The sequence below is a fragment of the Globicephala melas genome, chromosome 6 (assembly GCF_963455315.2).
Source record: "Globicephala melas chromosome 6, mGloMel1.2, whole genome shotgun sequence".
Classification (NCBI taxonomy): domain Eukaryota; kingdom Metazoa; phylum Chordata; class Mammalia; order Artiodactyla; family Delphinidae; genus Globicephala; species Globicephala melas.
In genome coordinates, this window is record NC_083319.1 from 90,205,178 (window position 1) to 90,223,443 (window position 18,266).

Below are 18,266 nucleotides of genomic sequence, written 5' to 3' on the forward strand. Positions count from 1 at the left end.
AATTAACATCAGCTTCACTTTCCATATACGTTTAAATTGAAAGACTTTAGACTCTACCTTGAAACGTTTAAATGTGCGCTTACGATATTCACACCATTCCACAAAGAAGTGTAGGCTTCGGAAAAACATAAACAGATCTCTTCTTTCTTCTGCTCTGTAAAAATAAAAGGCTCTATGATTAATAAATATCGTTTATTATCGTTCATTTAAGTGCTCCATCTGGCTTTATATTATTATTGCTTTTTATAGATCTGAAACTAAAGCTAAAAAAGTACTTAATATATTTCTATACACTGAACTCTGCCCTTTGGAGTATGTGCCCCTGTGTGATTTCTCAGGCTGGAATTCCCTTTTCTCCATCTTCAAATGTTTAAATTCTACCCAGCTTTCAAGATATCACACAAATGCCACTTTCTCCTTGATATCTCATTTGATGACCTGTGGTATAATAAAGAATATATCTGGTCTTTGTCACTAGTTCCTAACAGAGCTTCAAACACTCTTGGAATTCCTGAGTGACAAGAGTGCCTTTTTTATGCTAATGAGGTGAATCAAGGTGGTCCCTAGGTAGCCTTAGGATGGGAACTGTTCACCAGAAAGACCAACCACATGATTAAAAAGTTGGAACTGTGGGCTCACCAGTTCTCCAGGGAAGAGAGGAGAGCTAGAGGAGTTTAATCACATGGCCAATCATGATGCCTATGTAAGGTAACCCAAATAAAACGTCTGGACAACAAAACTCAGTGGCACTTTCAGGTTGGTGAACATGTGGATGTGCCAGGAGGCTGATGTGCCCAGATTCCATGAAGAGAGGGCACAGAAGCTCTATGTCTATCCTCCTACCCCAGCCCCCACGGCACCCCACCCCACCCCTAGACCTCGGTCTATGAATTGTTTCCATTTGGCTGTTTCTGGGTTGTAACTTTTACTGAAGTCTAGCAGTCTTATGGAGAACTCTGCCCTTAACCTGTGGGTCTCTGCTAAATCTGGGTAGTGTCAGAATTGAACTGAATTACAGGACACCCAGTTGGTGTCACAGAATTATTGTGTCTCACCACCACACCATATGTCCTATTCCAAAATAGCTAGAAATAATTTCATTCCTATGCCTATGAGCTCCCATAGGAATTTAGCTCAATTCTCTTAATACTATACCTATTGTTATATTGACACCTACAAACACTTCTGAGCAACTTATAGGCAAGATGCATGTGTTCATTTAATCATTCATTCAATAAATTGTGGGAGTAGAGTTCCCATTCTAGTCACGGTAGAGTAAGCACATTGAACCTGAATGTTCCCATTAATTACAATTTAGAAACATGGAAATAACACATAAAACAAATATTAGAAGATTCTGATATGTGGACAGAAGAAGCAAAACAGGTAGAGACTTCAGGAATTAAGGGAGGACCAGATAATGAGTTCCTTGGGGTTCATTTTTACCTCTTGTACATCCCAATCTGGATGCTAGAGCAGACTGAAATTAAAAAAACAAACAAAAAGGCCGGAAAGACTGCTCCTTCTAGCCAGCAGAAGTCATACAAGATGAGGAGTGAAGACACTGGTTTTAGTGATGATTATTTGGACTTGACACCAAAAGCTAAGGCAACAAAGCAAAAATAAACACGGGACTACATCAAACTAAAAAGTCTCTGCACAGTAAAGGAAACCATCAACAAAATGAAAAGGCAACTTGGCGAATGGGACAAAGTACTTGCAAACCAAATATCTGATGGGGTTAATATGCAAAATATATAAAGAACTCACATGACCCAATAGCAAAAAATCCAAACAAGCAGATAAAACAGGCAGAGGATCTGAATATAAGCATACTTCAGAGATATTGCAGATTCAGTTCCAGACCACCACAAAAAAGCAAAAATCGCAATAAAGCGAATCGTACAGATTTTTTTAGTTTCCCGCATATTAAAGTTATGTTACACTATAGCTTCATGTCTAAAAAAATCAAGGTACAGGTCTTCCCCGGTGGCACAGTGGTTAAGAATCCACCTGCCAATGCAGGGGACCCGGGTTCGAGCCCTGGTCTGGGAAGATCCCACATGCCATAGAGCAAATAAGCCCGTGCGCCGCAACTACTGAGCCTGTGCTCTAAAGCCCACGAGCCACAACTATGGAGCCCACGTGCCACATCTAGAGAAGCCCGTGCACTCTAGAGCCCATGCTCTGCAACAAGAGAAGCCACCGCAATGAGAAGCCCACACACCGCAACGAAGAGTATCCCCCACTCGCCGCAACTAGAGAAAGCCCGTGTGCCACAATGAAGGCCCAACACAGCTAAAAATAATAAATAAAAATAAATTAATTAATTTAAAAAAACAAGGTACATATCTTAATTAAAAAATACTTTAGGAGTGGGGGAGAAATAGGTGCAGGGTACAAACGTCCAGTTATAAAATGAATAAGCCACAGAGATGTAATATACAGCATAAGGAATATGGTCAATAAAATTGTAACAACTTTGTGTGGGAATGGATGGTTACTAGACTTACCATGGGAAACATTTCATAATGTATGAAAATGTCAAAACACTATGTAGTACACCTGAAACTAACATAATATTGTATGTCTACTATATTTCAGCTTAAAACTAAGTTTCTATAAGATATAAATACACTTGTTATATATCTGGACCCAATCAGTCCATATCTGATTGAGGACTCCTGAATATTAAACTAATCTAATATTCACAATAAAGAGGAAAAAGTTCACAAGAAAAAAAATCACTTTACTGCTAAAAACTGCTATCCATCATCTGAGCATTCAGCAAATCTTTTTGCTGGTGGAGGGTCTCTCCTCGGCATTGATGGATGCTGACTGATGAGGGATGTTTACTAAAAGTTGGCATGGCTGTGGCAACCACCACCCTTATTCTTCAAATAAGACGACAATGAAGCTTGATGCATCAAGTGACTCTCCCTTTCATGAACGATTTCTCTGTAACATGCAATGCTGTTTGATAGCATTTCACCCACAGAACTTCTTTCAAAACTGGTGTCAATACTCTCAAACCCTGCCACTGCTTTCTCAACTAGGTTTATGTCACAGTCTAAATCCTTTTTTGTCATTTCAACAATCTTCACAGCATCTTCACTAGGAGTAGATTCCATCTCAAGAAACCACTTTCTTTTTCTTCATCCATAAGAAGCAACTCCTCATCCATTAAAAGTTTTGTCATGAGACTGTAGCAATTCAGTCACATCTTCAGGCTCCACTTCTAATTCTAGGTCTCTTGCTATTTCCACCACACTTGCAGTTACTTCCTCCACTGAAGTCTTGAACCCCTCAAAATTATCCACGAAGGTTGGAATCAACTTCTTCCAAACTCCTGTTAATGTTGATCTTTTCACCTCTTCCAATGAATCATGAATGTTCTTTCTTTTTTCTTTTGGCTACGTAGGGTCTTAATTGCGGCATGTGGGATCTTTGTTGAGGCATGCGGGATCTTTCGTTGCAGCACACAGGATTCCCTCTAGCTGTTGCGTGGGGGTTTTCTCTTCTCTAGTTGTGGTGTGCAAGCTCCAGGGCACATAGGCTCTGTAGTTTGCCGCACGCGGGCTCTCTAGTTGAGGAGCGCACAAGCTCAGTAGTTGTGGCACATGGGCTTAGCTGCCCCATGGCATGTGGGAACCTAGTTCCCCAACCAGGGGTCAAACCCACGTCCTCTGCATTGGAAGGTGGATTCTTTACCACTTGACCACCAGGAAAGTCCCATGAATGTTCTTAATGGCATCCAGAATGGTGAATCCTTTCCAGGTTTTCAACTGACTTTGCCCAGATCCATCAGAAGAATTCACTACCTATGGCAGCTACAGCCTCACAAAATATATTTCTTAAATAATAAGACTTGAAAGTTGAAATGACGCCTTGATCCATGGGCTGCAGAATGGATGTTGTGTTAGCAGGCATGCAAACAACATTAATATCATTGTCCATCTCCATCAGAGCTCTTGGGTGGCCAAGTGCATTGTCAATGAGCAATAATATTTTGAAAGGAATCTTTTTTCTAGGCAGTAGGCCTCAACAATGGGCTTAAAATATTTAGTAAACCATGTTGTAAACAGACATGCTGCCATCCAGGCTTTCCATTTATAAAGCACAGGCAGAAGAGATTTAGTATAATTCTTAAGGGCCCTAGGAATTTTGGAATGGTAAATGAACACTGGCTTCAACTTAATGTTACCAGTGGCATTAGCCCCTAACAAGAGAGTCAGCCTGTCCTTTGAAGCTTTGAAGCCACCGATATGAGGCTGTTTTGTCTACATTGAAAATCTGTTGTTTAGTGTAGCCACCTTCATGGATTGTCTTAGCTATATCTTCTGGATAACTTGCTGCAGTGTCTACATCAGCCCTTGCTGCTTCACCTTGTACTTTTATATTATGGAGATGGCTTCTTTCCTTAAACCTCATGAACCAAACTCTGCTAGCTTCAAACTTTTCTTCTGTAGCTTCCTCACCTCTCTCATCCTTCATAGAATTGAAGAGAGTTAGGGCCCTGATGTGGATTACACTTTGGCTTTAAGGAAATGTTGTGGCTGGTTTGATCTTCTATCCAGACCATTAAAACTTTCTCCATAAGTGCAATAAAGCTGTTTCACTTTCTTATTTGTGTGTTCACTAGAATATTACTCTTGATTTCCTCCAAGATAGACAGATAGATATACACACACAGGGAGATACATATCCCTATCTATCTATCTAATGGACTATTATTCATCCATAAGAAGAAGGAAATCCTGATATTTGTAACAACATGGCTAGACCTCGAGGACATTATGCTAAGTAAAATAAGACAGAGACAGAAAGATAAATACTGTATGATCTCACTAGTATGTGGAATCTAAAAAACAAACAAACAAAAAACAAACTCGGTTGCGGAGAACACATTGGTGGTTGCCAGAGGCAGGGGGTTATGAGGTTGGCAAAATGGGTGAGGGTGGTCTAAAGGTACAAACTCCTAGTTATAAAATAAGTAAGTCATGGGGATGTAATATACACCATGGTGACTGTAGTTAATAATACTGTATTGTATATTTGAAAGTTGCTAGAAGAGAAAATGTTAAAAGTTCTCATCAGAAAAAAAAAAAGTAACTATGTGGTTATACATGTTAACTAGAGTAATTGTAATGATCATTTCACAATTTATACATATATCTAGTCATTACATTGTACACCTGAAACTAATATAATGTTATATATCAACTATATCTCAATAGAAAAAAGCCAGTGTTCAAAATCATGCAATTTAATCTACTGGACATAATATTAATAAAGTTTCTTTTGTGGTTTATTACTTAATAGCAAAAGTTTTCAAAAATTAGGCAACAAAATTTTTGATGCAGTTAAAAAAAAGAAAAAAAAAAGATGAGAAAAGGGAAACCATGCAGTACAGAACCCTAATGCCAAAGAGGAGCCGTGTCCCTAATCCTCCCAATTAGGCAACTAGTACTGCTGGTAATAAGCAAAAGCATAAGCACATGGATAAAGGGAAGAGAATTGAGAGTCCAGAAATAAAATCATAGATCTACGGTCAACTGATTTTCAACAAGAGTGCCAAAACCATTCAATGGGGGTAAGAATAGTCTCTTCAAAAACTGGTACTGGGACAACCAGATATCCAAATACTAAAGAATGATGTGGCACCCTTACTTTGCACCATATGCTCTAAACTCTAAATGGATCAACGACCTAAATATAAAAGCTAAAACTATAAATTCTCAGAAGAAAACACAGAGGCAAATATCGACCTTAGATTTGGCTGTGGTTTCTCAAATGACAATAAAATCATGAACATCAAAATAAAATATAGATAATGTAGACATCATAAAAAGATCTCACATGCTGCAGAGCAGCTAAGCCCGTGCGCCACAGCTACTGAGCCTGCGCTCTAGAGCCCACGAGCCACAACTAATGAGCCCACGTGCCACAACTACTGAAGCCTGCGTGCCTAGAGCCTGTGCTCTGCAACAAGAGAAGCCACCTCAATGAGAAGCCCGCGCACTGCAACAAAGTGTAGCCCCCCTCACCGCAACTACAGAAAGTCCACGTGCAGCAACGAAGACCCAATGCAGCCAAAAAAAAAAAAGAAAAACACCTCATCAGAAGTGTTCCATAGCAGAATGGAGATGGCAGGGGAAAGAAACTTAAAGATAGACCAATAGAAATTATTCATACCAACAGAGAGAAAAAAGATTGGGGGAAAAAACGGTAAGAGACTCTCAGAGAGTTGTGAAATAATAACAAAAGGTTTAACCTTCATGTCATCAGCCTCAGAAGGAGAGGGGAAAGGGCCTGGGACTGAAAAAATATTTGAAGAAAAAAGGACTGAGTACTTCCTAAATTTGACTAAAAAAATATACCTACAGATTCCCAAAGATGTCTAAGCCCAGAGAAATGATGATCACATTTCTAAAAATGAAAGACAAAGAAAGTCCTTGAAAGCAGGCACAGAGAAATGAGGCATTACAAATAAGGGAACAACGGTTTGAATAACTGTCTATTTCTCATCAAAAACCATGGAGGCCAGAAAAAGTGGCACAACATTTTTTAAGTGTTGAAAGAACAGAACTGTCAAACTAGAATTCTATATCCAGAAAGAAGCTTCCTCAAGAATGAGAGTAAAGACATTCTCACATGAAGAAAATTAAGAAAATTTGCTGCCAGAGCCATCATTCACTCAGTTTCCTTTAACTCCTTGAGCATATTTAAAACAGTTTCTTTGTCTAATAAATCCAAAGTCTGGGCTTCCTCAGGGACAGTTTCTATTGATTGATTACTTTTTTCCCTGTGCATGGGCCTTACTTTCTTATTTTGTTTTTCGTTCTGCCTGTTTTGTAATTTTTGTTGAAAACTGAACATTTTAAACACTATAGTGTGGCAATTCCTGGAATCAGATTCCCCCTCTCCCGAGGGTTTGCTGTTGTGCTTTTTGTTCCTTTTGTTGGTTTAGTGACTTTTCTGAACCAATCTGTAGAGTCTATTTTTTGTTGTGCGTGACTACGTAAGTCTCTGCTCAATTAGCTAATATTTGGACAGAGATTTACTTAAACACCTTGAATCCACGTCTCCAAGTCTTTGCCAAGGGGCTTTCTGTTGGGCATAGCTTCAATACTCAGCAAGGCAAAGCTTCCCTGGTGGCACAATGGTTGGGAGTCCGCCTGCCAATGCAGGGGACGCGGGTTCGTGCCCCGGTCTGGGAGGATCCCACATGCCGCAGAGCGGCTGGGCCCGTGAGCCATGGCCGCTGAGCCTGCGCGTCCGGAGCCTGTGCTCCGCAATGGGAGAGGCCAGAACAGTGAGAGGCCCACGTACCGCAAACAAAACAAAACAAAACAAAACTCAGCAAGGCAAATGACAATACTACCTTAGCTTTCACTTCCTGCTTTTGCACAGCCTCACGGTCAGCCAGTAGTGAGAACTTAGGCCATCTCAGGTCTTCCCTGAGCATGCACACAACCCAGCCTTCTAGATTCCCAGGGATAGGTCAGAGATTTTTGAAGTCCCTAGCCATTGCATTCTACAGCTTTTCCTTTTAAGCTTTTTCATTAACCTATTAATTGCCCCAGCTGTTATCCACCGCCTCAGGCACCCATGAAGTTTAAAAATTGCCTCCAGGGCAACCCTGGCAGTCCAGTGGTTAGGACTCAGTGCTTTCACTGCTGGGGCTCAGGTTCGATCCCTGGTCAGGGAACTAAGATCCCACAAGCTTCATAGCATGGACCAAAAAAAAAAAAAAGCCTCCAAATATCTTCAACAAATTCTCCCAGAGAAAAACCTTTCACACTAGATTAGTTCTGAGTTAGGTCAAATAAATACAGCCTTCAAAGTGAGATCTTCCAGCGAATAAAGAAACAGGTCAAACAATGACAATTTACTGGGAATGTGGCTTTGAAGGAGTTTGAACCTATTCTGCTCCCTCTGGTGGCTGCCAGGCTTGCTGGTTATCACCAGGATTACAGGCTTTTTGTTGTCAAGGCTAACACAGAGCTGGTAAAGGAGAGATAGGTATAGGGCATTTAAAAAACACAAAGCTCACTCTTGTTATCAAGATTCTGCCATTTTTCCTGAATAAATGCTCCCTGGATTGCTACAACCCTTTGGTTCATTTCTAGAATTCCAAAAAATTTGATTCTGACAGTTTTGGCCAGTTGTTTTGTTGCTTTTACGGAGGAGAGAATCTTCAAAGGTACTTTACTCTGCTAGTTTCACTGACATCTATGCCTTGAATTTTAAAAGAACTCAGCCAGGGCTCTGTATTAATCATGTCTTTTATTTTCTGTATTCTGATGCTTTGACATCTGGGGCCTTGCTGACCCTGGAGAAACTGTGCCTCCCAAGGTTAGCCCATTCCTAGAGATAGTAAACAACTTGCTCCTGAATGCTTTTCTAACGTGATACAACCAGTGCAGAACCCAGATCTCAACCACCTCCTTTATATTTGCTATTCCCGTATCCACTTGCTCAGGGCTAGGTACCAGAGGTATCTAGTGACAGCCCCTATGACCCACAGCCTCCTGAAATTATTCAAACTAGCCAACCTAAGCCTCCTCACACTGACTCACCTTTTCCTTACCTCAGAAACCACAGTAAAGGCTCTTGACCAGTTTCCCATTCTCCCTCTGTCTCCTGACCTACTCTAGTGCTTCTCCCTGCGGCCCCCAGTGGCATGATGTACCCCTCCCTCTTAGGAACCCACTAAGTAACAAACTACCTTTTCAATGGTAATCATCTTCCTGATCTGTTGGCCTTACCATACTCAAATAATTTTTTTAAAAACCTATTAAAATAGGTTCCCATGCACTTATTACTAACTTTTAAACATTAGCCATGTAGTATATATAAGCATAGATGTTTATTTCACATGTAAGCTGTTGGTTCCTGTAGATAGCAAAAAGACTACGCCAGAACACATACACAGTAGTGGTGAGGTTTATTCTCTCCATACTTGGTCACTCAGCCAAATGGTCCTGTAACCATGAGTTAATAAACTCATTGGAACTGCTTCTCAGAGGGACCTCACCAAACTAGTCTTCGTGGAAGCTATAGTGATATTTCTATGAAGGTGACTAATTTGGTGCAGCTCTTCACTGAGTAAATGGCCCTCTGAAGCTGCTTTGAAGCTAATCTTGGTGAACTTATCAGGACTTGGGATAGTAAGTAACTTGTGGAAGTCAGTAAGGGGATTAATTCAATTGTGATTCTTGGAAAATGACCTAAATTGCCTCAGACATACAAAAAACGAGCATGTCTGCATAATAATCATTCAGCTTACCTGTACAATGACTAATCTGAGGAGTAGTTTTGTCCTAAATCCCTTCCAGTTATAGCTTTTTATGCTTTTCTGTGCTTTTTTTTTCTTCAAAAATAACAACAAAAATAGTGAAGAAAGCATCTGGCATATAGAATTCATTCTCAAATAATCCTTGTAACTCGATCAGTTGAGTATATTGTAAACAGTGGTGGGCATGTATTCTTACTGAAGGAGTTTAGGAATCTATGCCACAAGTAATATCACACAATAGGGAATCTGTAAGATGAAGTAATTCCATGTAGAGTGGGTGGCCCAGAGAAACAGTGCTTTGTAGATCCAGTTTTGCTGAGAAGCATTCCCCAAATATTGGCAATCACTCCATGTTGTAAACGGGAGACCTAGCTCATGGATATTCTTCTAATAGCTCTATTATTCCAATTCCAATAAGTTGCATTATTTCTCAGAATTATTTTTATTCTTTGATTTGTTATTCTTCATATAAACTTTTGGAATGGGGCAGAAGCTTGCAAATACTTTTATCCAGTTTCTTCATTTTGCAGATAGAACTCCACAGAGTTTAAATATCTTTCCTAATTCAGTGGTTAGTCATTAGTTTAAAGGAAAAAACCCAACGAAATGTGTTATATGAAGGTACACTGTCCTTGTTATCACATATTTGTGATTTACACTAAGGATAAGATATGCATACTAAGTGATTATAATACAAGGAAAAATAAGATTCATTTTTAGAGAGTACCTAGAGTTGGTAACCAGCTGGGTACAATTAGGCAAGTTTAGCTCCCTGACTTACTCATAGTCACCCTCTCAGTGAGGCCTTCTCTGACCATACTATTTAAAAATGGATACCTCTCCCTCATCCTGTACATTCTCTATTTCCCATCCCACTTTATTTTCTCCCATACCATTTATCTCTACCTAATATATTATTCATTTTATATATCAGTTTATTTATTGCCTTTTCCTCTTCCTAGAAGATAAGTTTATGAGGGCAGAGATGTTTTGTTTTGTTCACTGCTACATACTAAGCACGTACAATGTTTGCCATGTAATAGGTATGCACTTACATTCCCATAGCATTTATCCCATCATCATTCACCACACGTTATTGGTTTTGCTCATTTACTAGTCTGTCAGCTTCATGAAGTCAGAAACTATGTATCTTTTGTTCAATTATATTCTTAGAGACTAATACAGTACAAAGTACATAATATGCTTTCAACACGCATGTATTTATTTATTTTTAAATTTTCATCCTGGGGCAGGAGAGGTATATTTTAAGCCCGGAAAGTCTTTTTATCCCTGAATATAAGGAAGTGCTCAAAAATATGAAAAGAAGAGTAAAGAATTATAAACCTTTAAAAAAAAGAATGAATGATACCATGTCTATAGTAAATATATATGTACACATATACACATATATTGATACACAGGGGTGAAGGGAGATATATTTCTCAAGCACAAGGACTAATGCTTATTGAGAAATGTAAAGGGAAGTGCTGGAGTTGAAAAATCATCATTTTGCAACCACCACAGTAAAAAGTAGATCAGATATGAATCACCAGGGGTGCTAAATATAGGCAGAAATTTTAATGAAGAGTAGTATCTGCATGACCATAAAGTATCTCCCCATAGACTGTCTATTAGTTGTCAGGGAGGAAAAAAAGCAGTGATGATACAGTGGAGAATCACGCAGCAGTTTGACTGATGATCAAAATTAACATCACCTGTAAGGGACAGTTATCTGAGAAGGACAAAACATCACCTATACAGTATTTTGCCTGAGAATACATAACAGTAATTGATGATGAGAAAAAAAATCAAAGACTAAATTAAAAACATTCTATGAGTGGCAGGGAGGGGGAGGCGGAAGAACTGTATTTTTTAAAGATGGCAAAGTCATAAAAGGCTCTAGAATTGCTCTAGATTAAAGAAATCTATAAGACATGACAACTAAATGCAATACTTGACTCTAGCCTGGATCATGTACTGCAGAGGAAAAGAAAATACAATAAAGGACATTATTAGATCAAATAAGCAAATTGGAATATGGATGGCAAAGTAGATAAAAGTATTATATCAATGTCAATTTATGGAGTCAATCACAGGACTATAAGAGAATACCTCTACTCAGATTGCACACCAAAGCATCTAGGAGAACATAGCCATGATATATGCATCAGGAAGAAAAACAGAAATGGTAAAAATCTGGGTAAATGTAATAATCTATCACTCTTAAATTCTTTAAATTATGTATCATGGTTGAGGGTAAAAAACCATAACTGTCTGATGAGGTTTTCAGTGCATACATATGAATGTAATTCATATAAAAACTATAACATGAAGCAGGGAGAGAAAGGGATCTATACTGTTATAAGGATTCCCAGACTGTAAATGCAATGGTAAAGTATTAAATCTAAATAGACTGTTAAAAGTTAGCTTATGCAGTTGAAATCCCTCCAGCAGCCAATAATAATAATAATATAATAATAATAATATTTTTTTAACATCTGACAGTGGAAATTACTCTCCAAAGAATATAGGTCCATAAAGAGCAGTAGTTACTTCATTAGTGTACAAGGCCAAAATGACAAGATGTTTTAATCTCCATTAAACAAGGGAGCAAAAAATGAGCTCTTAATCATGTGATGAGGGAGTGAGCCAAGAAATAAATCTTAAAAACTACAATGGCCAAAGTTTAAACACACACGCACACTACAGACACCCAGAGAAAGAAAGAAAAAGACTGTTCTCTTACATAACTTTTTTAAAATAACTGTATTTAAAAGTGGATTAAGTCACAATTCCTTCACCCCCATTCATATCTCCACAGTCTTCCATTATAGAAAGAAAGTGTGTGTGTGTGTATGTGTTTGTGACAGACAGAAAGAGACAGTGTGTTTGTTTGTGTGTGTGTGTGTGTGTGTGTGTGTGTGTGTGTGTGTGTGTATTGGCTCTTAGAGCTGTAAGAGTGATTGCAATTTATCTATTTTCCCAAGCATAGTTCAAACTTCACTGGATGTAAAACAGATGTTATGGATTTCCTTCACAAAATGTTGGCAGTGGCACATTTCCAATGCAACTAGAGGAATCAAAAAAGTAAAGTAACTCCAAATGTCTCTTTCTCAAGGATAAAGCAAAGCACAGAGAGAAATTTGGAATAACACTTTTAAACTTTTCTTTAAAAATTAAATTCCTAGGAATATTGGGTCTAAAATCAAATGATTATCAGAACTTAATTCACTAAAATATTATCAGTTACTCTCACACACTGCCAGTGGGGATGCAAAATGGTATGGTCACTCTGGTAAACAGTTTGGCAGTTTATTATAAATTTAAACATATTCTTATCATATGTCCCAGCAACCCCACTTCCGGTTATTACCCTAGAGAAAAGAAAATTTACATTCACATAAAAAACTCTATTGAGCAGCACTATTCATAATCACCAAAACTGGAAATAACCTGAATGTCCTCCAATAGGTGAATGGATAAAAAAACTATTATACAATAAAATGGAATACTACTCAGAAATGAAAAGATAGATGAATCTCAAAGGCATTATGCTAAGTAAAGAAGCCAATCTCAAAAGGTTACACACTGTGTGATTTCATTTATTTGACATTTTGTAAAGGAAAAATTCTAGTAATGAAGATCAGAGCAAGTACTGCCATGGGTTAAGAGTGGGGAGAGGGTATAAGGGCTTTTTGGCATTGATGGAACTGTTTAATACCCTGATTGTACTCGTGAATACACAGAAACGATCTAATCAGAATAACACAGAAGGAAAAAACTGAATTAAATGAATGGAGCCACAGGGACATGTCGGACAATACCAACGATTTTACATTCATGTCATCAGAGACCCAGAAGCAAAGAAGAAAAAGTGCTGAGTGAAAAGTATATTTGGAGAAATAATGGCTTAAAACTTGTCAAATTAGGTAAAAAGACATAAACTTACAAATTCAAGAAACTCAGAAAACCCTAGGGAGAATAAACTCAGAGAAATCCATGCTTAAGCACATCATAATCGAACTACTGAAAATTAAAGAAAAAGAAAACTTCCTGAATCAGTAGAGGAAAACAAACACATATCATATAGAAGAACAAGGATTCCAAGACAGTGGATTTCTCAACAAAAACAATGGAGGCCAGAAGGAAGTAAAACAACATTTTTAAAGAACTGTCACCCAGAATTCAATATCCAGTGAAAATACCCAAACACATGGAGGCTAAACAATATGTTACCAAATAACCAAGAGATCACTGTAGAAATCAAAGAGGAAGACAAAAAATACCTAGAGACAAATTACAATGAAAACAAGATGATATAAAATCTATGGGATGCAGCAAAAGCAGTTCTAAGAGGGACGTTTATAGCAATACAAGCCTACCTCACGAAACAAGGAAAATCTCAAATAAACAACCTGACCTTACACCTAAAGGAACTAGAGAAAGAAGAACAAACAAAACCCAAAGTTAGTAGAAGGAAAGAAAGCATAAAGATCAGAGCAGAAATAAATATAATAGAAACAAAGAAAACAATATCAAAGATCAATAAAATAAAAGCTGGTTCTTTGAGAAGATAAGCAAAATTGATAAATTGATAAATTTGAGGGAGAGGACTCAAATCAATAAAATTAGAAATGAAAAAGGAGAAGTTACAACAGACATGGCAGAAATACAAAGCATCCTATGAGACTACTACAAGCAACTCTATGCCAATAAAATGGACAACCTGGAAGAAATGGACAAATTCTTAGAAAGCTATAACCTTCCAACACTGAACCAGAAAGAAACAGAAAATATGAACAGACCAATCACAAGTAATGAAATTGAAACTGTGATTTAAAATCTTCCAACAAACAAAAGTCCAGGACCAGATGGCTTCACAGGTGAATTGTATCAAATATTTAGAGAAGAGCTAACACGCATTCTTCTCAAACTCTTCCAAAAAATTGCAGAGGAAGGAACACAGCCAAACTCATTCTATGAGGCCACCATCACCCTGATACCAAAACCAGATAAAGATACTACAAAAAAAAGAAAATTACAGACCAGTATCACTGATGAATATAGATGTAAAAACCCTCAACAAAATACTAGCAAGCAGAATCCAACAACACATTAAAAGGATTATACACCATGGTCAAGTGGGATTTATTCCAGGGATGCAAGGATTCTTCAATATATGCAAATCAATCAATGTGATACACCATACTAACAAACTGAAGAATAAAAACCACATGATCATCTCAATAGATGCAGAAAAAGCTTTTGACAAAATTCAACACCCATTTATGGTAAAAACTCTCCAGAAAGTGGGAATAGAGGGAATCTACCTCAACATTAATAAAGGCCATATACAACAAACCCACAGCAAACATCATTCTCAACGGTGAAAAACTGAAAGCATTTCCTCTAAAGCCACAGCAATCAGAGAAGAAAAAGAAATAAAAGGAATACAAATTGGAAAAGAAGAAGTAAAACTGTCACTGTTTGCAGATGACATGATACTATACATAGAGAATCCTAAAGATGCCACCAGAAAACTACTAGAGCTAATCAATGAATTTGGGAAAGTTGCAGGATACAAAATTAATGCACAGAAATCTTTTGCATTCCTATACACTAATGATGAAAAATCTGAAAGAGAAATTAAGGAAACACCCCCATTTACCATTGCAATAAAAAGAATAAAATACCTAGGAATAAACCTACTTAGGGAGACAAAAGACCTGTATGCAGAAAAGTATTAAGACACTGATGAAAGAAATTAAAGACGATACAAATGGAGATATATACCATTCTTGGATTGGAAGAATCAATATTGTGAAAATGACTCTACAACCAAAGCAATCTACAGATTCAATGCAATCCCTATCAAATTACCAATGGCATTTTTACAGAACTAGAACAAAAAATCTTAAAATTTGTATGGAGACACAAAAGACCCCAAATAGCCAAAGAAGTCTTGAGGGACAAAAACGGAGCTGGAGGAATCAGACTCCCTGACTTCAGACTATACTTCAAAGATACAGTAATCAAGACAATATGTTACTGGCATAAAAACAGACATATAGATCAATGGAACAGGACAGAAACCCAGAGATAAACCCACGCACCTATGGTCAACTAATCTATGACAAAGGAGGCAAGGATATAAAATGGAGAAAAGACAGTCTCTTCAATAAGTGGTGCTGGGAAAACTGGACAGCTACATGTAAAATAAAGAAATTAGAACACTCCCTAACACCATAAACAAAAGTAAACTCAAGGGCTTCCCTGGTGGAGCAGTGGTTGAGAGTCCGCCTGCCGATGCAGGGGACACGGGTTCGTGCTCCGGTCTGGGAAGATCCCACATACCGCGGAGCGGCTGGGCCCATGAGCCATGGCCACTGAGCCTGCGCGTCCGGAGCCTGTGCTCCGCAACGGGAGAGGCCACAACAGTAAGAGGCCCGCATACCGCAAAAAAAAAAAGTAAACTCAAAATTGATTAGAGACCTAAATTTAAGACTGGACACTATAAAACTCTTAGAGGAAAACATAGGGAGAACACCGTTTGACATAAATCACAGCAAGATCTTTTTCAATTCACCTCCTAGAGTAATGGAAATAAAAACAAAAATAAACAAATGGGACCTAATGAAACTTAAAAGCTTTTGCAAAGCACAGGAAACTACAAACAAGGTGAAGAGACAACCCTCAGAATGGGAGAAAATATTTGCAAACGAATCAACGGACAAAGGATTAATCTCCAAAATATATAAGCAGCTCATGCAGCTCAATATTAAAAAAAACAAACAACCCAATCCAAAAATGGGCAGAAGACCTAAATAGACATTTCTGCAAAGAAGACATACAGATGGCCAAGAAGCACATGAGAAGCAGCTCAACATCACTAATTATTAGAGAAATGCAAATCAAAACTTCAATGAGGTGTCACCTCACACCATTTAGAATGGGCATCATCAGAAAATCTACAAACAGTAAATGCTGGAGAGGGTGTGGAGAAAAGGGAACCCTCTTGCACTGTTGGTGGGAATGTAAATTGATATAGCCACTATGGAGAACAGTATGGAGGTTCCTCAAAAAACTAAAAATAGAATTACCATATGATCCAGCAATCCCACTACTGGGCATATACCCAGAGAAATCCATAATTCAAAAAGACACATGCACCCCAATGTTCATTGCAGCACTATTTACAATAGCCAGGTCATGGAAGCAACCTAAATGCCCATCGACAGACGAATGGATAAAGAAGATGTGGTACATATATACAATGGAATAGTATTCAGCCATAAAAAGGAACAAAATTGGGTCATTTGTTGAGATGTGGATGGATCTAGAGACTGTCATACAGAGAGAAGTAAGTCAGAAAGAGAAAAACAAATACCGTATATTAATGCATATATGTGGAACCTAGAAAAATGGTACAGATGAACCGGTCTGTTGGGCAGAAATTGAGACACAGATATAGAGAACAAACACATGGACACCAAGCAGGGAAAGCGGCAGGGTGGTGGGGGTGGGGGTGTGATGAATTGGGAGATTGGGATTGACATATATACACTCATGTGTATAAAACTGATGACTAATAAGAACCTGTTGTATAAAAAAAAATAAATTAAATTAAAAAATTGTTTTAAAAAAGAAAGAGAAATACCATTTGATATCACTTATATGTGGAATCTAAAAAATGGCACAAATGAACCCATCTACAAAACAGAAACAGAGTCATAGACATAGAGAACAGACTTGTGGTTGCCAAGGGGGAGGGGGGAGGGAAAGGGATGGACTGGGAGTTTGGGGTTGGTAGATGCAAACTATTATATTTAGAATGGATAAGCAAGGTCCTAATGGATAGGACAAGGAACTGTATTCAATATCTTGTGATAAATCATAATGGAAAAGAATATAAGAAAAGAATATCTCTATGTGTATAACTGAGTCACTTTGCTGTACAGCACAGATTGGCACAACATTGTAAATCAACTATACTTCAGTAAAAAAAAAAGACAATGGATAGGGGTTTAAGAGCAGATTATGGGAGACTGGGATTGACATATACACACTACTATATATAAAATAGATAACCAATTAGGACCTACTTTATAGCACAGGGAACCCTACTCAATACTCTGTAATGGCCTGTATGGGAAAAGAATCTAAAAAGAGAGATGATATATGTATATGTATAACTGATTAACTTTGCTGTACACCTGAAACTAACACAACGTTGTAAATCAACTATACTCCAATAAAAATTTAAAATAAATTTTTTTTAAAGAGCAAATTAGTCAGAAAATGAAGAAATAATTACTGAACTGAAATACAGATCTGAAGAACAATCAGGAATAAGCACAAAGATATGAAGAGATAGAAAATATAAAGAAAGGGTAATATGGATGCAGAAGATGAAAAAATAATATGCCCTAAATTCCAGAATGAGAATCAAAGAAAACCAAGATAGAGTTCCACTTCTACTTAAGATGTAAAAATCTGCAGAGAAGGTCACTCTCAACCTAACATCCTGGAAAATCTGAATAATCTATAAAATCATAAACTTTCTTGAGCCCATCAAAGACCTGAGGTTACAAGGCAATCAAATAAATTAAAATTTTTCTCCCTCTAAGGAGAAACAAGACACATAAACTATTCACCTTTGGTTAAACATAGGGGAGGGAAGCAGTTACCATACAAGTGGATAACAAGAAATCAGCTAAAATTTCAACAAATTCTTAAAGGACAAATGTGGGGTGGATGTCATTTTGGAACAGATGGGAACCCCACACACAAAGGGACTCCACCAGAAAGATCATGGCAGGAGCCCAGAGAGAGCTCCCCTCAGTGACACAGGCACAAAGAGGTGATCAGCTGCTGCTGGGGTACAAAATGAAGCCAGAACTTCTCTTTGGTAGGAAGCAAAAACCCTAAGCTGCTAAAGAAGCAGCAGCAAAGCAGTGCAAGAAAA

The 18,266-nt window shown here is 38.0% G+C and overlaps 1 protein-coding gene across 1 annotated transcript in view; it reads right to left on the bottom strand.

Annotated features, from left to right (window-relative positions):
• CENPP (centromere protein P) overlaps window positions 1-18,266 on the bottom strand; it is a 226,367-nt gene that overhangs the window by 166,920 nt on the left and 41,181 nt on the right. Inside the window, exon 5 of the mRNA XM_030847234.2 lies at window positions 58-154. Within this exon, the coding sequence (XP_030703094.1) occupies window positions 58-154 (97 nt within the window). The remainder of the gene's footprint in view (window positions 1-57; window positions 155-18,266) is intronic.